The sequence below is a fragment of the Ochotona princeps genome, chromosome 15 (genome assembly GCF_030435755.1).
Source record: "Ochotona princeps isolate mOchPri1 chromosome 15, mOchPri1.hap1, whole genome shotgun sequence".
Lineage (NCBI taxonomy): Eukaryota > Metazoa > Chordata > Mammalia > Lagomorpha > Ochotonidae > Ochotona > Ochotona princeps.
In genome coordinates this window covers 4388403-4412755 of record NC_080846.1, presented here as the reverse complement: position 1 = coordinate 4412755, position 24353 = coordinate 4388403, and the positions used below count along the sequence as shown (strand labels likewise).

Sequence of the window (24353 nt, the reverse complement as noted above, 5' to 3'; positions counted from 1 at the left end):
GGCTGGTCTTGCCTGTCCTTCTGCTTCCTTCCTGGCACCTTGGGCTGCAGCTCAGGATAGGTCCCACTATGGCGTGCCCTGCTCCCTGCTGCGCCTGGGCTTCCAGCCTCCTCCCCCCCCCCCCCGTATGCCCCACGGAGCCTGCTCGCTGTGGGCGTGGAGCTGTGCTCACCGTTTTCATCTGGCAGCTCTGGTTATGGCTCCCAGCCTGGGGGAGAATTTCCCTTTGCAAAGTTAGATAACAGGCTGGGTTCTCTGTCAGAGGATTGGCGCGGTGGCTCCACGTGCTGCAGCTGGCGCAGGGCCAGGTCCGCCCTGCCAGGCAGCGGGAAGGGAAGGCCTGGCTGCAGCCAGAGCTGGCAGGTGGCCCAAGCCCGGGGGTGGACGGGCGGGCCGGGGCTCGTGCTGCCCATTGGCTGCCTCAGGCTCCCACCCTGCCTGCTGCCTTGGCCTGCAGCTCCCTGGCCAGCCCCCCCTGCCTCTCCAGCGGCTTGCAAACTCCCCGGGCAAGCACCTCCTGCTGGGCCATGTCGAGCTGTGACCGGATCGGAACGGCCCCTGCCATGGACATGCCTGAGGTCCTCAAGTCCCTGCTGGAGCACTCTCTGCCGTGGTCAGACAAGAGGACAGGTAGGAGCACAGGCGGCCCATGGCCGGCTGGCTGCCTAGGTGTCCAAGAGGCAGGGGCAGCCATGGGCACGGCAGCAGGGCAAGCGTCTGCAGGCTGGGGAGGGTCCCTAGCAGGGGTGTGTCCTGGGTATCGGCTGGGACAGAAGGTGGGCTGTGGTGGAGACAAGCACTTGGGGAGGTATGTGCCACACCAGCTCTGTTGCTGCTCCCAGGGGCATGTTGGCCTTAAGAAAGCCATAGCCAGCGCGTGTAGCCCTTGACAGAGTGCTGTGCTTGGGACAAGCACAGGGTAAGAATCCATCTGGATGCTGCCTGCTTCCTAAGCTCTCCCTATCTACCTTCACCCCACCACCCCCCTGGGCACAGGGGCGGGCAGAGCAGTGGCAGAGCAGTGGCAGAGCTGGCAGGTGTGGGCAGGCAGGGGCCCGGGAGTTTTGGAGAACAGCTTTCCTCACCTGCTTCGCCTCCCGGCTCCCACTAGAGCTGAACTCATGGCTGGGATGTAAGCTGTTATGTAACAGGGACCTAAGCACGCTCTAAGCCCCACGTTCCTAGGATACCATGGCAAACGGGGGCCCGGTGGCAGGCAGGAGAGGGCGTGTGACTGAAGCACAGCTAGGCCACTAGTCCAGGTGCCTTCCTGGCAAAGCCCGAGTGCCCCCAAATAGTTGGCACGAGTTGGGGCCACCTGTTCAGGGCCCTTCCTCATGGCAGATATTCCTCAAATCTCTTGCACTCCAAGACACCAGTACCGCTGCCCACTGCCTTCCCGGGGAGCCCGGCAGCAGGACTCAGCTACCTGGGGCAACACAGGAGGCCGGGGATGCCCCATCTTCTTCCTGCTGGCACCTGTCATCCCCTCCCACAGGACTTCCTTGGCAGGACTCTTTGCCCCACTCTCTAATTCTAGAGCCAGAGAATACTAACTCCCCTTATCCCACCCTAGCCTCCAGCCTTGGCCTCTTTTTACGCCCCCGGGGGCTTTCCTGTAAAATCTGGAAAGACGGAGAGCCACTTTCTGTGCGGAAGGAAAGAGGGGATGGCCCGCAGGTTTCAGGGTAGGGGTCTCCTCTGGATTCTGTCCTGGAGCTTTGGGTCTATGCCACCCTTGCAGTGGGTGCCTCCTAGCCCCTAGGACCCCTGCTACTCACCAGAAAAGCCTACCTCTTGGGGCAGTGCCCCAGGCTACTGCAGAGTCCTACTGCAGAGTTTTCTGCTCATGTGCGCAAGGGTACTGGGTTGGAAATTTCTCAGAGCTAGGGTGGAGGGCTCCTTTCTGGGCCCAGGCCCTGGCCCCAGCCTCTAGCCTGTGCCCGGGCATGTTCCACTGCACTACAGGGCCAGGTCCCAGCTCAGCAAGGAGGTGGGGGCACCTCCTCGGTCTGAGGAGAGCAAAGCCTTTACGGAGCAGCGGCAGCTGCTGGCCACAGCTGGTCTGCAGGCCCCTGGGACAGATGACACAGGGACCCCAAGCCTCCCAGGCAGGGCCCAGCACTTCAGGGGATTTTATCTGAGGGTTTGGGAAGGGCTCTGTGAGAAGCTGGCAGTCTGGCTGACGATTAGTCAGGATGGGGATGGGCCCCGGTCTCAAGTCACCTCCTGCCTCTTCATGTGGCACCTCACTGTGGTTAGAAGCCTGAGGTTCCAGGGGGCGACCACTGCCTGCAGCCCCTGGGAAGATAAAAATAGATAGTTCCCTGCAAGGCAACAGGCCCTGGGGAAGCAAGAGGATACCCACCACTCACAGAGCCAGCGGCATGGCTAGTGTTTGCAGGGGGTCCTGCTGTAGCCGCCCCTCCCTCACCTCCTAGCACTCCAGCAGCAGACCTCATGGAGGCAATGCACTCACTCCAGACCTGCACTTCGTGTAAGGGAGGTGGGTGGGGGGGAGGAACACAGTGCACCTGTGACATGGGTGGGGTCCCGTGCAGTGGGAGGAACCTCCGTGGAAGGCAGACAGAGCGTGAGAAAGTGCAGCTGTGTTTTCTGTACCTGTTCTCCCCTCGGCCTTGGGCTCCATTTCCTGGTTCCTAGGTCTTCTCTGAGCACCACAAAGTTCAAGCTGCTCTCCCGCCTGCTGTTCCCGGTCCTCCACAGCCGCCATCCCGCCTCTGGATAAACTGACTTCCTCTTTTAAAAAATATATATATATTTATTTGAAAAGTAGAGAGGAGAGAAAGATCTTCCTTCTGCTGGTTCACTCCCCAGATGGTGAGAACAGTTAGGAATGGGCCTGATTGAAGCCAGGAGTCAGGAGCTTCTTCTGGCTCTCTCACTTGGGTGCAGGAACCCAAGGACTTGCCTCTCCTGCTTTCCCAGATCACAAGCAGGGAGCTGGATGAGAAGTGAAAGAGTCGGGGCTCGAACCAGTGCCCACATGGGATGCTGGTATTGCAGACAGTAGCTTGATACATTATGTCACTTTTTTTTTGTTTAAGATTTATTGTTGAAAGGCATAATTGGAGAGAGGGAGAGACAGAAAGATCTTCCACCTGCTGGTTCATTCCCCAAATGGCTGCAATAGTTAGGGCTGTGCCAGGCTAAAAGCCAGAGTCTGGAACTCTATCCAGGTTTTCCAGTGTGGATGCAGGGTCCTCCAACACTTGGGCCATCTTGTGTTGTTTTCCCAGGCCATTAGAAAGGTTCTGGGGCATAAGTGGAGCAGCTGATACTCAAATAAGTACCATATGGGATGCCAGCACTGCAGTTTAAACTCCTGAGCCTCAAGCTTTCGCTAGTGGTGCTCACCAGACTACCATCTCCCCTGGCTGCCTGGCAGCTCTCACTGAGAACTGCACCTTCATCTGGATGCCAAATCCTACCTCAGTTACCCTCCGTGTCTGAGGGCCCTGCTCCTAACGAACACTCCCACCTCTCCCCAGCCCAGGCTGCTTGCTCCCTCACACTTCCTGCGGCCACACTGCCAGCTCTTTTATCCCCTTTGCTCCTCCCCAATCCTGACAGGGCTGCTCCTAGCCTGGACTCACCAGGCCCCAAGGGAAGCTTCCAGCCAAGAGACAGGACAGTAACCCACGCTCTGCTGCCCTCAGTGCCCGGTGTGTAAAAAGAGGGAGTACAGGCCCGCGTGACAGAGCTGCCCTACCCCCATGGGAGTGTCTGCAAACTGTGAAGCCACACGCTGTCTCCTCTGGAAAGGCAGAGTCCTTGGCCCACACGGGCCTTTCCTCACCCATCCTGCCTGCACTCCAAACGGTACAAGTCTCTCATGCTCTCTCTCTCTCTCTCTCTCTCTCTCTCTCTCTCTCTCACACACACACACACACACACACACACACACACACACACACACGGCTGCTTCCTTGCAGCAACAGTTCCCAGGTCACCAGATAGCAGGGCGGGATCTGAGCGGAACTTGCAGGGGCAGGAGTTAGGGCCTTGACACCATGCTGCCAGTGGACTTGGGGCAGCCTGGGCTCCACCAGTGGGCCCGGGCAGGGTTGGGTGTGCTGGCCCTCACTGCCACCCCAAGAACCCCAGCCATTTGTTTCTTGGGAGGCTGCGGAGGGGGGGGGGGTGGTTGTAGTTTCTGGATGTGGCAGCTCAGTTTCGTCCTCACTAGACATGTAAGTGGCCTGTTTTCCACATTCTTCTGGCTAGACAATGGCTAAGCTTAGGTCTCTCTGTGAGCCACAGGGCTCTCCCCTCCCACACATGGGACAGAGCTTTCTCTACCTGTGCCCCTGCCGGTGGGAGAAATGTGAAACACGCTCCCACCCAGTGTCCACGGGAGGGGTCCATCCAGGAGTGCCTCCCCAGGGCGCTCTGCCCTGGCCTGACCCAAAGTAAGACTGTGGTGCAGCAAGGACTCATGATCCCAGCAGCCCCCATCATCCCTGGAAAAGTGCACTGTGCACAGGAGAGCTGGCAGGGGAGAAGGCTGCTGTCGCTGCCCAAGGGGTCAGCCCCAGCTTTCCTGCCCACAGGATGCCCGGGGTCTCAGCACAGCAGCCTCTCCGGTGGCCTGTCAGAGCACACCCTAACAGGCGCCTGTGGTCATGGCCTGTGCCCTGCTTCCCAGGTCTGGCAACTGCAATCAGCGTGGATGAGGATGAGGCAGGGGAACCTGCAGAGCCGCACCCCTGGAGAAAGGGAGCAAGAGAGAGACCCCCAAGGGTGAGGGCAGCACGAGGCAGCAGAGGAATGAGGCACGGGGACAGGGCGGAGGGCGACAGACCAGGGGGCTGTCCCTCTGGAACTGTGCTGGTTGGGGGGAGGGGAGGAGCTCCACCTGCCATCTGCATGCGGGGAGCACAGGGAAATGCAGCAAACAGGCAGCTGGTTCTCCCAAGAGCACCGATGAGATGGGCAGGAATTGGGCAAGAGTCTCCACCCACCACTTCTCCCCTGGAACAGAGACCAAGGTACAAACCACAAAGCCCACAACTATGCAACCACAGGTATGCGGGCTGGAGGGCAGAGCTGCTGGCCAGGCATGTACCAGGGGAGGGCCTCACCTAGGGATGGCATCGGTTAACTCCAGGTCCGACGCGAACCAAACCCGATGGCAAGCTGTCATTGGTAAGGCTCCACATGAGTGCAACTCAGAATGAAAGGCCTTGGTGGCCTCCTGCACCGACAGTTAGCGAGTTCCTCTCCTCCAGGAGCACTCCGGTGCTCCTCCACGTGCAACTGACCAGAAGCACAGAAAACCTGCCCTGTCGGCTCCCTGGGAGGATGCCTCGTCGTCAGCCCGCTCTGACAGGGCGCAGGGCCGGTTCTTCACTCCCACTAAGAGACTATGATGAAGTGAAGGACTCCCAAGCCAAAGTTCGAGTAATACCAAAGACGCACGTGGGCATGACTGCTTAATAAAACTCCCCCGTCTGTGTGTTCACTCGGAACCTAGTCCTCCACAGGCCAACCTCACAGCAACTCGGTCCCCTGCCCCAGCTGCTGGCTGAAGGGTGGCTCTGGCTTACCCTCCTTCATGCTGCATGCTATTCTAGGCCCACACCTGACAGGGCGCATCACAGACCCATCCTGAGAGGTACAATCAGGAGGACAATGGCCAAGGCACACACGAGTCACCACGGCGGGGCCCCGAGCTGGTCAGTGGCCCGAGGCAAGGAGATCTCCTGCTTGCCTGCCCGAGCAGCACACTTCCTGCAAGTAACCTTCACCCTGAATACATTACTCCAGGGTGCCTTGTCTTCTCACATACCTCGTATCCTAGGGTTTTTCTTTATAGGGTTAAGGTATCTTCATGGGGAAGGTAACACAGAAATACTGGCTATCAACTTGCGGAGGGCATTGCCAGGAGACCGATTTAAGCAGAAAGCAAAGCTTTCCTGTACAAGTGTAACTGCAAGGGAAGCAGCTGGCCCACCTGCCCTGGAGGGTACGGGGACAGAGGTAGGCCTTGCAGCAATTCCCAGGTCAGTGAGAGGAGTCAGGGCACAGCATGGTGCCTGCCCCAAGAGGGCGTAAGCACAGGTCTCACTACTCCCCATGAACTGCCAGGACGTGACTAGGGCAGACATCCCCCATTTTACCCAGGGAAAACAGCTCAATCTGTCCTTGCCATGGACCACCTTGGTCAGGGGCCGCTGTCCTTTCACTGCCTCTTCTGAGGCCTCAAGAATTGTTTTCCCTCAAGGATGCCCGTAAAAACCAACCCTATATCCCAATCGAAACAAGTCCCTTGCAGCTAAACACCTTAGCTTAGTTATGCATACAATTTCTGCCAGCAACAACTGTACAACACACAGATGCTCTCTGGAACACACAGGTTGCTTTCTGGAACTCTCAACTTTAGGAAGTGACCCAAGGGTACAGCAGTAGCCTCAGGGAACGCCAGTTTTAGTAAGATTGCAACAGCTCCTGTGGGTTGCCGGTTTGCAACGCTGTAGGTACCTGTATTGGCTCCCAGAATCCCCTAAGGCAGAGTCTGACCCATCTTCCCTCTCCCTGCCCCTGCTTATAAGGAAAGCTACAGCTGGCAGCAACAGGCTCAGCCACCTGCCCCTCTCCCCACTCCTGCCCATTTCTTGTTGTTCAGGCCTATTCATTTGTCCCCACCTTTCTTCGCTTTCACTTAAAATTTATTGAAAAGGCACTGACAGAGGGATAAACAGAAAGGTCTTCCAGCTGTGGGTTCACTCCCCCAGTTGGCGAGGACAGCCCCAGGCTGCGCCAGGCCAACGCCTGCAATCCATCTGGGTCTGCCACGTGGGTACCAGGCACTCAAGCACAAGGGCCATCTTGCACTGTTCTCCCAGGTGCATTAGCAGGGAGCCGGCTCAGAGGGTGGCTTAATCCTAACCCCACTCTCCAGCTTCTTAGCCCTCAACTTCCAGCAGCAAAATTCTGACTGCACCAGCTTCCCCACCCCCTCATCCGGCACATCCGAACTGACCCCAGCGTCCAACGGGCTGCCATTTTACTCCTCCTGCCCCGAACTACTGCAGGGACCCGAAACAAACCAACTACAGGCCCCTTTCCCCCGGTGGTTCCGATGGCCGGTTCTGTAAGGAGGTAGAAAGTTCTGGCCAGGCTAGAGGCTTCCTGTGCGCTTGTCTGTGTCTCTCTTCACACATTACGGCTTTACGCATTTCCTCTCAGTGCAAATGTGTATTTTAAGAGGAGGTGGCTCTCCCACAAAACGTGGGCTGAGACCCCTGTGTGAAGGAGGATTTTTGTTTGCTTTCTTGCCCTAGGAAAAGGGAGTGACGAGAATTTTCAGGGCCGACGGGGACTGTAGGGATGCGCCCAATCTTAATTTTACGGCCAAGGACACAAACTCCGCTGAAACCGCTGGCCTCATCCAAGGTCACAAGCTACTTAAGCGGGAGCCGGGAGCCGCATTCCGGCTCGCCTCGGGCCTCGCGGACGCTCGCTCCGCTCCACGCCAGGGTTTTATCTGGATGCCGCTCCCGCTCGCCGATAAAGCCGGGATCACCGGCCACCCGACACCGCCTTCCGCGGCCGCCAAGCCGGCCTCCCCCGCGGCCCTGCCCTCAGCCAACCTCTGAGAGGCGGAGGCGCAAGAGGAGCGCGGGCAGGGTCCGGAGTCGCCGTCCCACGCCCCGGGACAGAGTCCGGGACCCGAGGCCCACCCCTCCTGCCCCGGCCCGTGTCCCTTCCCGCCCCCGCCGCAGCCCCGCACGTGCAGCGCCTCGTGCGCCGCCCGGGCCCCGCCCCCGGCCGCCATTGGCTGTCCTCGCGCCTTCCCCGGCACCTCTGCGGGGCGCAGCCTCCCCACCCCCGGGCCTCGGCGGCGGCTCCCCAGCACCCGCGCCACGCCCCGCCTCCCTTTGGGGGCGCGTCCCACGGAGACTGAGAGGGGGACCCGAGGGAAGGCGAAGGAGGCCGCGGCGCGCCGGAAGGTGTTCTGAGGCAGGGAAGGGGCAGCCGCCCTGGAAGGCCTAGCGCGCCGACGCCAGCAGGAGCCAATCAGCGAGCGCGAGGGCGGGGCCTCCTCACCTGGCCCCGCACGTGTCCAGCTCGCCCTGGCGGCCCAGCCAATCGCAGCCCGCGAAGCCGTGCCGGCCCTTCTCGCGAGACGGTCCAATCCCGGGGCGCAATTTGGGGCGACGCAGCCCTGGCCTCATGAATAATGAATAGGCTGGAGCTGGGCCGCGGGGGGGGGCAGGGAGGGAGGGAGGCGGGGGCGCCGCCGCGCGCCTGCGCAGTCGCGGCCCGGGTCGGCAGCTGCGGCGGGTCGCGCGGCTCCGGCCCATCTCGGGGGGCGGGCGGGGGAGGCGCGGCGCGCGAGCGGAGCGCGGGGCACCATGTCCGACGCGGGCGGCGGAAAGAAGCCGCCTGTGGAGCCGCAGGCGGGGCCGGGCCCGGGGCCGGGGCCGGGGCCGGGGCGCGCCGCCGGGGAACGGGGCCTGCCGGGCTCGTTCCCGCTGGTGCTGAAGAAGCTGATGGAGAACCCCCCGCGGGAGGCGCGCCTCGGTGAGGGGGGCGGGGGGCGTCCGTGCGCGCCGAGGGGCGGGGTTTCTGCAGGGGCGGGGCCTGGCGAGGGCGGGACTGGGCAGGTCGGAGGTCAGGGTGAAGTGGTCCAGCGGCTAGGGTGGGGGTGGCGAGGGGAGCGACGACCGCCATGGGGACCGCAGGCCGAGGCGGAGAGGAGGTCAGGGGACGGGCGTGGAGATGACGAAGGGTCAGGTGGGGATGAGCGGGACTGAGGCAGGAGCGAGAGCGCGGGGCGGGGGTCTGGAGCTGCCTGCCTCGGGATGCTTGCTGACAAGGCCTGCTCTAGGGCGGCCCCACCCAGGCTGCGGCTCCTCCTGGGATGGGAGTCTGCATTTTGGGGCGCATTCCATATGCCTGCCTGCCGCAAAGTCCACCCAAGTTTGGGCAGCACGGGGCCAGGGGAGCAGGTCGCCCCTTCCTCCCTGGATGGTGCTAGGGGTCCACATTGGAGCCTTTCTGGAACTGCATCCCCGGTCTCGGGCGTGGGGCAAGGATGAAGACGGGAAGGTTTGGGCGAAGCTGCAGGAGGTGACTGGGGCCCCCCACCGGGTGTTGGATGGACCCCAAAGCCTGGGACCAAGATAGAGGGACTGCGCTTTACTTTACTGTCCAGGGCACAGGTGGAATGCAGGCATGGCCTTATTTTTGTTCCAGAGGTGGGGTGCTAGAGTGGCAGCCCGCAGTATTCCTTCAGGGTGGTTTAAGGATTGGAGGGGGAGACTTTCCTGTGAGTCACCTGTCCTAAAGAGTGAATTCTTTTAAAAAATGTCCCTTGTGTCTGTATTCTAAGGCTCTTGTCCCCATGGCTGTCACTACGGGGTTATAAATAGCTTCAGCAGGTCAGGTGAGGCCAGGCGTCTCCCCCCGACTTTGGGCCTTAGGGGCGTGTGTGTGCGCGCGTGTGTGTGTGTGTGTGTGTGTGTACATACAGGAACCCTTTTATTATGGAGGCAGCGTTTCTTCCCAATCAATCTGGGGCTGGGCCGGGCTACAGGGACAGATGTGTCAGTGGGGCAGGCCCTTGTTTAAGTGATCAGGTAGTGAGCCTGCAGCCCAGTCCTCCCACCTGGCGTCACACTGTGCTCACACAGCACACCTAGACTTGGGTGGCAGTCCCACTTCCCGGTCGAGGGTCAGGTGCTTCCTGAAGGTCACCCAGGCCTCTCCAACCCATTCCCTTGTCACTGTCAAACCTACCACCTCTGGCATGCGCTGTTGTGACCTGAGAGAGAGGAAGGAGTGGTTTCTCTCTCACCTTATAACACTGACTAAAGCTGCAGGAATCGCCTGGCCCAGGTGCAGCTCGGAGCCTGCTGTTGTGATCCTCTCTAGGTCTGCTTTCCTTGCTCTTCCCTCCTCTGATCTGCAGGTCGAGTCGGTTCTGCATCGACTGTGGAGCCATCTGGCCCACCCGGCCTCGGCTTCCTTACTTCCTAGTTGGTTGGGTGCCAGAGCCTGGTGCAGGAGGCAGCTGCAGGAACCCACATCGGCTCAGACAGAGGAGCCCTGAGCAGGTTCTGTTGGCCAGAACCACTAATGTCGGAACTCCCTGGGTGTGGCTGTGTTGACGGGGCAGATCAGCCGCTCTTGGGGTTGGCAGCGGTGGGGGAGTCCGCGCGTGGCTGATTCGTGTCCAGCGTTATGGCTTCTGGGTATCCTTTTCACTTCTAAAATCGGAGTTCAGCATTGCCTGGCTCAATTTTGAAAACCCATCATGAACTCGTGAACGATATTATCTCCCACTTCCCTGATGAGCCTGGTTGTCACGGACGTTTCTTTCCACCCTCATCTCTCTCTCATCTTTTTTTCTCTTTTTTAATTGTCCCCTCCTGGGAGACATGTGCTGAATTGTTTGGCCAAGAGAATGAAATGGGTTACAGTGCCCCATTCACAGGCTCGTTTAGCTTTGCCTGGGTGCGGTTGTGGTTGCCTCAGCTCCCCTCCCCTCGCCTTCCCAGGAAACCTTTCAGCAGGGGATAAAGGGCACTGGGCAGTTCCAGGCTGCTCTCTGATGACCCGAGAGTGAATCTGCCCGCACGTGCTCTGTGCTGCAGTCACTGCCTCTCTGTCAACCCCCGAGATGTAGGAATAGATCCAACCCGGCTTCTGCTCCGCCCCCGGGAGCTCACGGTGATAGCGTATGTGGGCACGGGTCAGGGACTCGGTCAGACACTTTCCAACATGTAATCTCCACCAAACAGGCAGGATGGACAGCAGAAGAACTCGGGGCTCAGAGAAGTTAAGTAGCACGGCTGAGGCCGCACAGCACACAGCAGGTGGGTGGCCAGAGCAGGTCCAAGCCCTGAGCTCGCCCAGTGTGGAGAACAGGACAGTGGGGAACCCGAGTCTCCGGGTCCTCTTCATGCCTAGCCCATCAGGAGCAGTCCCATCACCCCCTGTGGGTGCCCATCCTGCAGCCCCTCCTGTGTGTTAACCCTGGGACCCTATCAGGCTTTGGTGCTGCTGAGCATTCCAGGAAGCTGGGCCTGCAGAGGGCGCAGCAGGCCGCTTCAAGCTCCCCAGGAGCGTGGAATGGGCGCTAGATGCACTCGGGAGGGAATCAGGACCCTGAGAAAGATGGGGAACCCCGTGGGGCTTGCTGGCCGCCTCTGGGGACCACCTTGGGCTCTTACATGTGAGGGCTCACCCCGGATCTTATGTCTGCAGACAAGGACAAGGGGAAGGAGAAACTGGAGGAGGACGAGGCGGCGGCAGCCAGCACCATGGCCGTCTCGGCCTCCCTCATGCCGCCCATCTGGGACAAGACCATCCCGTATGACGGCGAGTCCTTCCACCTGGAGTACATGGACCTGGACGAGTTCCTGCTGGAGAACGGCATCCCTGCCAGCCCCACGCACCTGGCCCAGAACCTGCTGCTGCCCGTGGCTGAGCTGGAGGGGAAGGAGTCTGCCAGTTCCTCCACAGCATCCCCGCCGTCCTCCTCCACCGCCCTCTTCCAGCCCTCGGAAACCGTGTCCAGCACAGGTGGGTGAAGGCCTCCGGGCAGGACGTCCACGCTGTCCAGGAGCTACCTTGGAGGGGAGGTCTTAGTGGGCTCTGCCTCCCATCCAGGGCTAGAGGTGAGTGGCGGCAGTGGCCTGTCTGGTGGTCTGCTGTCTGTGAGAGGCCAGGACGGTGGATGAGGCCAGCCAGGCTGCTGAGGGGCAGGGTGAAGATCCTGCGTCCCGCTCCCGCATGGCCTCCCTGCTGCCCTTTGCCATGACTACCCAGGAAGCTCGGTCAGTAGCATGGTAAGGGCACCACTGCCACTCCTGCTCTCTTACTGCTGACTCTGTGCCTGGTGTGAAGCCGGGGCCCCTCATGGATGCTGTGAGGGGAGTAGTGCTGTCCCAACTTTCCAAGCAAGGAAGCCAGGGTGAAGGGATGTGCCCGCAGCCACCCAGCCAGGCTGTAGTGGCCCTTGGCACCCCAACTGGACGCCACTGGGGAGAAGCCCGAGAAGATGCTCCCACCTGCTCGGTTTGCCTTGCCTTTGGGCAGACTCTATTTTCCTCCCCCCGCCCCATCCCTGAGGGTCCTCTGTCCTTTCGTCTGTCCCTGGATGCAGGTACACCTCCTGTGTTGGTGGGGTCTGCAGAGCTGTCTGCAGGCTTGGGGCAGGCAGGTAAATGCTGGGTGCTCACACCAAGGAAATCCTCATGATTTATTATGGGAAAGTTTTCCAACAAAACAATCTAAAGAACAGGCTGTGACAGGGTGGCATTGAGGCACAGAGGGTTATACCACCCCTTGGGAGCCCACACCCGTCCTCACGCTGTCTCCGGTGCTGCTGATGTGGCTGAAGGCTGCAGGTGAAGTCCCAGGTGGACTGCCTGGCCCGTCCCTGCTGTGGTGGGCATCAGAGAATAAACTGATGGGAGGAAGCTCGCTCTCTCCCTCTCTGACACTCTGCCTTTCAATTGATGAAAAACTTCAGTGAACTTCTGTGTAATCATCACCACCTTGAACACTTCCTATCTCATAACCAGTTATTTTCAATGAAATTTGAGATACTTGGTCATTTTATCTATAAATACTTCATATGTAACTGGAATGAGAGGGTTTTTTAATCTTTTTTGTTTGTTCTGATTCTTCTTTATTTAGAGAGGGTTTTTTAAGATTTATTTTTTTATGAACATGTCAGATTTACAGAGGGAAGAAGAGACACAAAGATCTGCCATCTGCTGGTTCACTCCCCAGGTGGTATCCTAGGTGGAGGATCAGCTGCTAGGGCAGTGGCCCCTCCCAGTCAAACTTTTTTTTTTTTTTTAAGATTTACTTACTGGAAAATCAGATATACGGAGAGGGGAGACAGAGAAGATCTTCCATCCACTGGTTCACTCCCCAAGTGGCTGCAATGGCTGGAACTGAGCCTATCTGAAGCCAGGAGCCAGGAGCCTCTTCTGGGTCTCCCAAATGGATGCAGGGTTCCGAGGCTTTGGGCCGTCCTCTACTGCTTTCCCAGGTCACAAGCAGGGAGCTGCATTTGAAGCAAGGTGGCCGGCACACATGTGGGATCCTGGCATGTGCGAGGCGAGTATATAGCCACTAGGCTACCGTACCAAGCCCTCGGTAGGCAGACTTTGTACAGCCGAATTGTATACTGTGTTCTCTTTTATCTTTAGTAACTGTAAGCTGATTGTGTACTCCTAGATGTCCAGCATTCTTTGACTTGAGTTATACCAACAGAGTTAGAGGACAGATGGAAGTTACGGGGTAGGGAAGCAGACATTAGGTCTGGCTGTCAGGGTGCTCTTCCGGCTGCCAGCCTCCCAGGGGAGGAGTCCCAGCTCCGCTCCCCGCCACACCTTCCTGGGAGGCAGAAGGCAATGACTCAGGTGGTTCATCTGCCACCTGTGCGGGTAGCTCACCTTGAGTGTCCAGTGCCCAGCACCAGCCTTTCCCACCCCCTGCTGCTGTGGATACTTAGGGAATGAACAAGCTGGTAGGAAATTTGTCTTAAGCTTGAGACTCTCTGCCTTTCAAGTAAATGAATACTTTGGAAAGAATGTGTAACAAAATAGTTTAACCATACCTACTTTAAAATATTCTTTTGGGCCCTGATGTAGCAACTTAAGCTGCTACCTGCAGTGCCTGCCTCTGGTATGGGTCCTGGTTCAAGTCCTGGCTGCTACTTTCCAATCCAGCTCCCTGCTGCTGTACTCGGGAATGCAGCTGGCTTTGGTCTTACCCACCTCCCGACGGTGTAGCCATTTAGGGAGTGAACCAGCAGATGGAAGATACTGCATGCTCATGCTCCCTCTTTGTAAGGCAGCCTTTCAAATCTGTTTTTCTGTTTTCTTTAGCACTTTGTTTAAAGAAAATGTACAGTACAAATAAAGTAAGATTTATGATGTATCTCATTAAAAAATTGAATTAAAATAAGTTTGGGGTGGAGTTGTGGCATAGCAGTTCATAGTACTCGCACTCATATTCGGCACATCTCTTACAGTACCAGCATATACTGGCGCGTGTTCTCTTCCCGGCCAGTCCAGCTCCCCGCGAGTGTCTGGGAAGGCAGTGGAAGGTGACTCGAGTGCCTGGGCCCCTGTCCTTGTGGAAAACCAGGATGGAGTTCCTAGCTCCTGGCCCAGGTCTGAGTGTTGTGGGCATTTGGAAGGTGAAATGGTAGCTGAATTTGTACCTCCTACCCTGGCCTGCTGACTTTCAAACACATTAATCTTTTTTTTTTTTTTTTTGATAGTGTTAGTTTATTATAAAAGAGACATGGGACTTATTTACATGATGAATGATTTCAGAACTTCAGTGGAGTGGGCGGCTTCATGTGATGTCATTTCAGTAGGTTTCAGCGTAGGTATTTTCCCAGAATGTCACCGTCTCTTGAAAAGGCTACGTCACCCCTAGGTATTTTCCAAGAAGCACATCCCAGTCATCCAGAACTGCTTTGGTGGCTCCATGTCCTGGTAGAAGAGCATCATCTCCAACTTCTGCACCAACTGGCCAGTCTTTCCACCCTTTGCTTGGGAGCCTGACCCCGAGCCAGCACGTGTCCTTGAGACGTTTCTGAGAGTGACGGTTTCTGCAGCATTCCTTTCGGCCAGCACCCGGTCGGAGAGCAGGAGACTTCCCGAGTCCTCGTCCTGCTCCTAGGCGACCATGAGGAGAGAGGGGCCCAGACACATGAATCTGTTAAAGAAAAGTTTGTTTTGATATCTAAAAAAATTTATATCCATGCATTATGTGTTCATAGTAGGCATTTTTCATGAACTTATGTTTTGGGGAAGGCAGAGGTACAGAACACGGATACTTCTACTGATATCCTCCCCAGATGTCCGCGTCAGCTAGGACTGAGCCAGGCCTGGGCCAAACCAGAGCCAGAAGTCCTGAACCTTATCCCTGTCTGCCATGTGAGTCGTTATCTGCTGCCTCCCAGGGCAGAGGCATGCAAGAACTCTGAAATGTTGCACAGGCGTCGTCATTGTCCCCTTAAATGCTAATCCCAACACCATTCCTGTAGCTGTGGGTTTGTTTTGTTTTGTTTTGTTTTGTTTTGTTTTTTTTTTTTTTTTTTTTTTTTTTTAAAGATTTATTTATTTTATTACAGCCAGATATACACAGAGGAGGAGAGACAGAGAGGAAGATCTTCCGTCCGATGATTCACTCCCCAAGTGAGCCGCAACGGGCCGATGCGCGCCGATCCGAAGCCGGGAACCTGGAACCTCTTCCGGGTCTCCCACGCGGGTACAGTGTCCCAAAGCATTGGGCCGTCCCCAACCGCCTTCCCAGGCCACAAGCAGGGAGCTGGATGGGAAGTGGAGCTGCCGGGATTAGAACCGGCGCCCATATGGGATCCCGGGGCCTTCAAGGCGAGGACTCCAGCCGCTAGACCACGCCGCCGGGCCCTGTTTTGTTTTGTTTTGCTTAAAGATTTTTTTTTATTGGAAAGTCAGAATTACAGAGAGAAAGTGAGAGAAAGATCTTCCATCCACTGGTTGACTCCCCAAATGGCCACAGTGGCTGGAGCTGAGTCAATCCGAAACCAGGAGTTTCTTCCGCATTTCCCACACAGGTGCAGGGTCCCAAGGCTTTGGGCCATGCTCTACTGTTTTCCCAGGCCACAAGCAAGGAGCTGGAAGGGAAGTGGAGCAGCTGGGATACAAACCAACACACATGTGGGATCCTGGCGCATGTAAGGCGAGGACTTTAGCCACTAGGCTACCGTACCAGGCACTTGTTTTTATTTTAAGATGTATTTATTTATTTTGAAAGTCTGAATTACACAAAGAGAGGAAGAGACAAAGGTACTGATAGAGATCTGTCTGCTGGTTCATTCCCCACGTGGCTGCAACGGCTAGGATCAGGTCGGGCTGCTTCATCCACATCTCCACTCCCCATGGCAAGGACCCAGGCACGTGGGCCATCTTTTGCCTTTTTCCAGGCCATTAGCAGGGAGCTGGATCAGAAACTCCCTGAGTCATGATCCAGTGCCAGTGTGGGATGTTGGTGCCATAGGCAGCAGTTTTACCTGCTGCACTACAACCCCTGTCTCCCCATAACCTTGCTCACATAGAAATGACAGTAGAATCCCTCCTCTCGATCTTGCAGCTCCTTGTGTAGACAAGACTTGCATTCCATGTGCTTTTCTGTGTCTGGCTCCTCCTCTGTGTGTAAGTCCATTATGTCACACATAGCAGTTGTGCCTTGTCGCTGCTGTGGAGCAGTGAGTGTGAAGACAACACGTTGCTGTCAACAAGGATTGAGGCATCCTGGGTTTGGTTGTGAGTGGTGCTGCAGGGGTACTTGGCATCCGGATGCTGGGAGATGCTTAGGAGTGGGATGGAGGGTCATGGGGCATGGACATGTTCAGCTTTCCTAGGTGCCTACCAGTCATCTCAGAGAGGCAGTGTCTGTCCCCAGTGTCCTTCTGGCTGGCCTGTGACATGAGCGTGGCCTCTGCCCCTGGCATCCCACTGGCCGGCCTATGACATGATCACACTGCTTTGGTCCAGTGGCCCTCAGCCCTGTCTCCTCAGATTCAACCCCAGAGCCATTCACCTCCCATCTCCCCCCGGTGGAGTCACTGCTTAAGGTCATCTTGTCAGCTCCTGGAAATTGTTCACCCCAGTGTCCTTGCAGCGGAAGATGCCTCAGAACCTGCACCCCTGAGCCAACTTTTCTGTGCTTTCTGTAAATTTCCTGGGGCTTTTTTCTTGTCCTTTCTCTGCGAGGTAGCTGCAGCGTACCCTTTGGTCTCTGCCGAGTTTACAAAGTTCCCATCCACCAGTTCACTCCCTACTCCAGCTGGGACTGGGCTGAGGCTTACCCAGCACCCAGGAACTCAACCTGGGTCTCCCACAGGGTTGGCAGGGACCCTGTTGCTTGCGTCATCACCCAGAGTCTGCATGCAAAAGTGGACTCAGGAGTGGGAGCTGGGTCTGGAATCCAGGTCTTAGCCATGAGGCCACACACCTGGCCACAGTGTCACTTTGAACAGCATCTCGGGGTGAGGACCTTGGCTGTTTGTCTCGCTGGAAGGGATTTGCCAGTGCTCACCCTGGCTCCTCACCCCCTGCACCAGTGTGCAGTGCATTTCTGTGCCCGATGTCACGCAGAGAGTCTGACCCTGCGTGCCTCAGCTCAGGGACCATCAGTCCATGGGGGCCGGAGGAGACACCTGTGCGTGGTGGGTCGTGGACTAGCTCCCTGGCTTCTACCCCTCCCTGCCATCCTCCGCCTTTGGGAATGCCCTCAGCAAGCCTGCCATGCCCACGTGTGCCCTGCAGAGCAGAGCCACAGCTCCATGTCAGGCCTGTCCTCTGCCCATCCCACTAGCCGTCCCCTACCTCAGGGCCATCCTATCCCACTTTATAACGTGCACCCCAGATACAGCCACAACAGCCCCGATTTTATAAATGTCTTTGCCTTATATACTGTGAGCTTTTCTGCTAGAATAATGAATGAAGGTGGGGTTGATTGGTTTAGTTTTGTTGTTTAAAAATTTGTTGATTTATTTGAACGAATTGCAAAGAAGGAAGAAAAGAGGGCGGAGCCTGCATCGCTGTTGTCCTGCAGAGTGGCACCCCGCGCTGTGCCAGGCCAGACCCAGGAGCTTGTGCCAGGTCTCCCGCCAGGGTGGCAGGGACATGAGCACTTGGGCCATCTTCTGCTCTTTCCCAGACTGTTAGCCAGGAGCGGCCAGGACATGAACTGCAGCCATATAGGGTACTTGTATCACATAGGGCAACTTCACATGCTATGCCACAGTGCCAGCCCCAGAGGTGGGGTAGTTTAACTGTTACACTGTTCAGTCTCTGCGAAAACAGTGCCTGGCTTACAGTAAATATTTAATAAATGCCTGTTATCTGAATAATTATTTTTGTATACTCCTGTCAGTAGCTTCGAACAGAACACTAAGATAGAGTATCTTTTTTTTTCTTTAAGATTTGTTTTTATTGGAAAGTCAGATATACAGAGAGGAGGGGAGAGAGAGAGGAAGATCTTCCATCCACTGATTCACGCCCCACGTGGATGCGACAGCTGGAGCTGCGCTGGTCTGAAGTCAGGAGCCTGGAGCTTATTCCGAATTTCCCATGCTTTGGGCCGTCCTCGACTGTTTCCCAGGCTACAAGCAGGGAGCTGGATGGGAAACAGGGCCACTGCGGTTAGAACTGGCGCCCATATGGGATCCCAGCACGTTTAGGGTGAGACATTTAGCCACTAGGCTACCGCACTGGGTCTTTTGGAGGGGTGGCCTGGAATGACAGCCTAGTGACTGAAGTCCTTGCCTTGCGTCTGCCAGGATCCCACATGGGGGCCGGTTTGTGTCCTGGCTGCTCCACTTCCCTTTTTTATTGGAAAGTCAAATGTATGGAGAGAAAGATCCTCCGTCCACTGTTTCACTCCCCAAGTGGCAGCAACAACCAGAGCTGAACTGATTCAAAGCCAGGAGTCTATTCCAGGTCTCCCACGCAGGGTCTTAAGGACTTGGACCATCCTCCACTGCTCTCCCTGGCCACAGCTCTCCAGCAGGGAGCTGGATGAGAAGTGGAGCAGCCAGGACATGAACCGGCACGCATATGGGATCCCAGCAGTTGCAAGGCAAGAATTTAGTCACTAGCGCACCACCCTGGGCCTGAGGTAGTACTTGTTTAATTAAACAATATCGGGCTTGGCACCGTGGCCTAGCGGCTAAAGTCCTTGCCTTAAATGCTCCGGGATCCCATATAGGTGCTGGTTCTAATCCCGGCAGCTCCACTTCCCATCTGGCTCCCTGCTTGTGACCTGGGAAAGCAGTCGAGGATGGCCCAAAGCCTTGGGACCCTGCACCCACATGGGAGACCTGGAGGAGGTTCCTGGTTCCTGGCTTTGGATCGGCACAGCACTGGCCATTGTGGTCACTTAGAGAGTGAATCATCGGACGGAAGATCTTGCTCTCTGTCTCTCCTGCTGTCTGTAAATCTGATTTTCCAATAAAAATAAATAAATTTTAATAAAAATTAATATTGTATTCTTCAATGACCCACAAACTTTGGGGGCAGGCGTCATGGCACCATGTGTTAAGCCATCACTTGCAATGCCGGCATCCCATGTCAGAACACCAGTTTTCGTGCTGACTGCTCCCTATGGATGCTCTTGGGAGGCAGCCAACAATGGCCTGAATCCCTGAATCCTGACCACCCTGTGTGAAACCCACATGGAATTCCTGGTTCGCGCTGTTGGGGCCACTGGGGAGGAACCAGGGAATGGGTGTTCCCCCTTCTCCCGTTGGTCTAATAAGTACATAGATAAATATTCTAAAACATGAATTAAAAACAAGTTTCGTTTTTAAAACCACTGTCCTTTGAGCTTTGGAGGTGACTTTAGACCTGTGTGCACTGCGAAGTGGCAGATGGAGGCTGGAGGAACAAGAAAGCCACGAGCATTGTAGAACCTGGGCCCGAGGGCAGGGGGCACTTCAGCTGCTTCCCGTGGGACCCTGAGGAGAGCCCTGGTGTCCTCTGACAGCGGGGCAGAGGGGTAACACTCAGCCCCTTCCAAAACAGCCACCTGGGCAGGGCCTGGGAGCAGAGCTGTTTCGGAGGCGCCGTTGATGTCCCTGGCCATCAGCAGTCACAGGGAGACTCAGCTGCTCCTCATTCGTCAAGAACTGGAAACCACAGGAAGTGAGAGAAGGCATGATGACTTAGTGTGGTGTTTAGCATTTCTGGGCAAAGAAAACAGTGGGGAGACCAGGTCATCTTCAAGGACTGTGTTGGCCTGAGAGCGTGTTGCTCCTACGGAGAAGGGCTCTCCATGTGTCCTTGTCGCTGGCTGGAGCCCACCTGCCAGGCTGGCTGCGGGGCTGGTGTGTCTGCAGTCCCCCTGCCACACTGCAGGGATTTGTGCACGTACCTGAGTTTATGATGCAGATCTGAATCTGTTTGGGGGGATGCCTCTAGACCATCTGTTTCTGTGTCTTCCAGAATCTTCCCTGGAAAAGGAGAGGGAAACTCCCAGTCCCATCGACCCCAACTGTGTGGAGGTGGACGTGAACTTCAACCCTGACCCGGCCGACCTGGTCCTGTCAAGCGTGCCCGGAGGGGAACTCTTCAATCCGCGGAAGCACAAGTTTGCTGAGGAGGACCTGAAGCCCCAGCCCATGATCAAAAAGGCTAAGAAGGTCTTTGTGCCTGACGAACAGAAGGTAACACGGCCCTTTCACGTGCACAGGTGCCGTGCAAGCCCGGGAGGTGGGCCGGTCCCTCCTCCCTACTGTGGACTTGGGAGTTCAGCGCTGAGAGCCACACTTGGTGGCAGAGTCAGGTGGTACTCAGCCCAGTCTTCTCCCCATGGTCTCTGCTCCAGGTCCCAGCTGTGGGCATGGGCTGCACCCTGGCTACCACCCAGCCAGCAGACATGAGCCCCTCAACTGTAGGGGCTTGCACTAGTCCTTGTTCTAGAAGATGAAAGAGAGCTGGTGTGCTGCCCTCCCCAGCAGTGAGCTGTAGCAGTGCCCAGCCTGATGGTTCTGTGGGAATCAGTGGGAAGTTAATTATTTTTATTTGAAAAGCAAAGTTATCATAAGCAGAGACAGAGCTATCTTCCACATGCCGATTGACTCCCCAATGGCTGCAGGGGGTGTAGCTGAGCCAGTCCGAAGCCAGGAGCCTCCTCTGGGTCTCCCACATGGGTATGGGGCCCAAGGACTGTAGTCATCCTCAACTACATTCCCAGGCACACTAGTAGGGAGCTGGATCGGAAGTAGAGCAGCTGGTACTTGAACCAGCGTCCACATGGAATGCTCATACCACAGTTGGAGGCCTACCCTACTACACCACAGTACTTGCCAGGAAAGGTGTTTTAATCCAAGCCTGGGAAATGGCTGAGCTGGCTTCAGAGCCCCCTTGGCCTTCTGTGACTGGGTTGCCTGGGCATCCTTGTTTGTGAGCCAGGAGCACAGTGCCTGCTGCCCCTTAAGGGTGGTTTCTGAGACTGTGGTCGCTGTGGCACTGATGGTAGCACACAGGTGGGTCTTACCATAGGCACTTGGGTTATCCTGGGACAATGCTGGGAGGGAGTGACTGACATTATCCACCAAGGTGGAGCTTAAGGACCTAAGGCACAGCAGGCTGCCCGCGGGCCTGGGCCCAGAGGCAGCTTCCCTCCACACACAGTGTGCCCCAGGACCCTCACCCCTGCCACCCTGGCACATACAGCGCCTTCCCTGCTTCAGCTCCGGCCACAGCCGCCTTAGGAGAGCCGCCTCGTGAGGGTGGTGGGAGGGGGACAGTGGGTTCCCTGGCCAGGGGCAGGTGAGAGACCACAAAAGACCACTTCCTCACAGGACGAGAAGTACTGGACGAGGCGCAAGAAAAACAACGTGGCAGCCAAACGGTCCCGGGATGCCCGACGCCTGAAGGAAAACCAGATCACCATCCGGGCGGCCTTCCTGGAGAAGGAGAACACAGCCTTGCGCACGGAGGTGGCCGAGCTGCGCAAGGAGGTGGGCAAGTGCAAGACCATCGTGTCCAAGTATGAGACCAAGTACGGGCCTTTGTAACCCGTGCCCCCGCCTGGGCAGGCACCTCTGCCCGGGGGCTCCCTGAGCCCCGCACACATGTGGAGACTTAGACTCGTGGGCGCGTGACAACGCACCGCTCCTGGGGTGTTCACGTCTCTGCTTCACCATGTCGCAGCCCCCTCTGGGGGCCCTTCCTGGGGCACCGGCCTCCGCGTTGGCACCAGCCACAGAAACAACCTCAGTTCCCATCCCTGCTGCCCCCGTTGGCTGGGGTGGGGACCTCTGGTGAGCCACTCTCCTTTCCGAGGGCTATCTGTGCAGAGGCGCTGCCATCGGCCGTGTCGCCCTCACGTCTTCTCAGGGAGCAGGCGTGTGTCCACCGAGAGCAGCGACCATCGCCTCTCCCTCTGCATGGCAGCATGTGGCTGGCAGCCACAGGAGCAGTCCTTGCAAAGCCAAGACTGGGGGCTGGGTGGCCTGAGCTCCCGCCCTGCTGCAGGTCCCATTATGGCCTTGCTCTGTGGGTACCCTGTGTGGCCTGTGCAGAGGGAGGGAGGGTAGCCTGTTGGTCCCCTCTGCTGCAGGCCGCCCACAGAGGCCACCTTGGTCTCTTACGTGTCCCACGGGGACCGGGCCTCTGGGCCTGTTTCGCGCTACCCGGTGACCCCTGTAAGAAAGCCCCTCCCCATAGGAGGTGTTCGCTTTCTGCGCTTGGAGACAGCCCTGCAAGGCAGTGAGCACCCGACTTCAGTCCTCTGCAGGGCTGCCACTGTGGGCCGGCTGACCTGCCCCACCAGCAGACCCCAAGGCAGCAGGGGGCCTCCCGTACGCTGTGGGGTACCCGGAGGGCCACAGCAGGGCGGGATACTATGTGGGGATCACTGTGGTCACAGGACCTGCTCTTGGGGACAACAAGCTCTTGGGACATTGACACAGGACTGGAGTCCCCTTGGTCTGGATCCCAGGACACAGAGGCTCCCCTGCCCACACCTGGCTGTGGTGCGGGGGGACCATCCTGGCCACGGCCATCTCTGTCCCAATTGCTCCTCTGCCACGCGGTGGAAGCACACTGCCCTGTGTGAACTGGGGCCATCCACGGGACCCTCTGCTGCCTAGCGCGAAGCATACCTGCTCTGGGCAGGCCACCGTGAAGAGGACATGCGGCACACGCTGTTGCACTTAACACTGGCTTTATTTAAGTCGGGGCTCTGAGTCGCAGCCCCAACACCGAAGACTTTTCGTAGCAAATGCCAATACCAGGGAAGCTACCTGCTGACCCTGGACTGCACCCCCAGGGGTGTCCCAACCCTCTGGGGACCCACATACCCACTTCTCGGGGGGAACTGGACGAGGGTCCCTGAGGCAGAGGTAGCCAGCCCCTCCGCCCAGGCCCTGATCCTTCCTTTGTGGTTCTGTAAACACCATGTACACACTTCCACTGTCACATCCGCACGGGGCAGTGGCCTCCCGCATGTCCATGCCCTGCCCCTGGCCACTCGCCTGCCACTCGGGCTGCTCACTAAGAGGGCAGTCCTCCTGATGGCTGTGCGGGACAGCCTGAGCTCTCAAGCTCTCCTTCTTCTTCTTCCTTTTTTGGCTAGAAAATGGCTGGTTTGTGGTTTCAGTTTTCTTTTCTTGAAGGGTTGATGCTTGAGTTGCGGGGGACAGTGGAACAGGGCCTTGACCTGTGTGTCCTCCTGGGCATTGGGCGTCTGGCTCCTTCCCAGAAGCCCCTGCAAGTCAGAAGCCCGTCTGGGACAGAAATGAGAAATGAGGATGTCCCCAGAGGGCGACAGTGCAGGGCAGAGTGGTGCTTGGCTGCGCTGGCCGCCGTGGCCTGTCGCTGGAGTCAGGGTCTGGACTCCCTCCCTAGCCCTCTTCCCGTTGGGGCTGACAGCTGAGGCACCTGTGCTCTTCTGTAAGTGGAAACTGGCCTGCATCTGGCTTCCCAGGGGTGCCAGCCAGTGTCATCCACTCCCCAGGGCTTACCATGCCGAGCCTCAGGGCAGCCCCTGTGAGCCCAGAGCAGATGGGTGCTGAAGGAGCAGGAAGACACACACACAGCAAGTGTGTCCTAGATACACACAGGCGTCCAGGGGGCACTGGCTCTCCCTAGGCCTGGCGGTCTGGCTCTTGAGGCAGGGTGCAGGGCTGGGAACCAGGGCCGATACATTCCTGGGCTGCCTGTCAATCAAGTGCAATAACTTTTTTTTAGCAAATGGCAGAGATGCTTCCAGGTGGACCTACTGCAGGGTGAGTGTGCCCAGGGCACCACCAGGGCTTATTTTTCTAGGTGCATGTGATGGACGGAGCGTGTGGGGCTCCACACCCCCTGGGAGTTGGCGTTCCAGTGGGCCTCTCTCCCCTTAACCTTTGTAGGGGAAGGAGCCAAAGTCAGCTCCCTTCTCCCAGCCTGAGAGGGCGGAGGTGGGCAGAGCCCATCGGCCTTGCGTGCGTGAGTGTGTGCGTGCGAGTGTGGCACCATCGGTGAGCTGGAGTGATGTGGGCAGGGGAGCCGGGAGTGTGTCCTTTTCCAAACAGAATTAAATATTTTGAGATGAGGAGTCGGGGACTGTCTGTGTGCTACCCCCATTTCTTCCACATGTTGGGCTCAGGGCGTGAGAGTTGGGGGCCAGGCCCATAGCAGCCACATGCCCCTGACCGCATCCTTAATTGCTGGCTTGGAGGAAGGATAGACCCGGAGCAGAAGCACCTCAGCCTGCAGGAGGAGGTTTAAAACAAGAGGCTGGGACCCTCTTGTTTTGTCAGATTTTGTGCCGCTGTAGTCACGATTCATACCAGGGACGATGGGGTCCCTGCA

The 24353-nt window shown here is 57.4% G+C and overlaps 2 protein-coding genes across 5 annotated transcripts in view; one reads left to right on the top strand and one right to left on the bottom strand.

The window, feature by feature from the left end:
- TOB2 (transducer of ERBB2, 2) overlaps positions 1-24353 on the bottom strand; it is a 160626-nt gene that overhangs the window by 111824 nt on the left and 24449 nt on the right. The gene's annotated exons all lie outside the window — the stretch shown is intronic.
- Positions 445-23373, top strand: TEF (TEF transcription factor, PAR bZIP family member). Of its 4 annotated transcripts, none has more exons than XM_058673074.1 (5): positions 445-630; positions 10773-10847; positions 11239-11556; positions 19995-20215; positions 21356-21591. In XM_058673074.1, exons 1-5 carry the CDS (start codon positions 528-530, stop codon positions 21569-21571), a joined length of 933 nt encoding a protein of 310 aa, XP_058529057.1. In that variant the 5' UTR covers positions 445-527; the 3' UTR covers positions 21572-21591. The 4 variants fall into 4 exon arrangements, with proteins under 4 accessions (XP_058529057.1, XP_004589531.1, XP_058529056.1 ...); XM_058673073.1 differs by lacking the exon at positions 445-630 and adding an exon at positions 8299-8550; XM_004589474.2 differs by lacking the exon at positions 10773-10847 and having other exon boundaries at positions 453-630.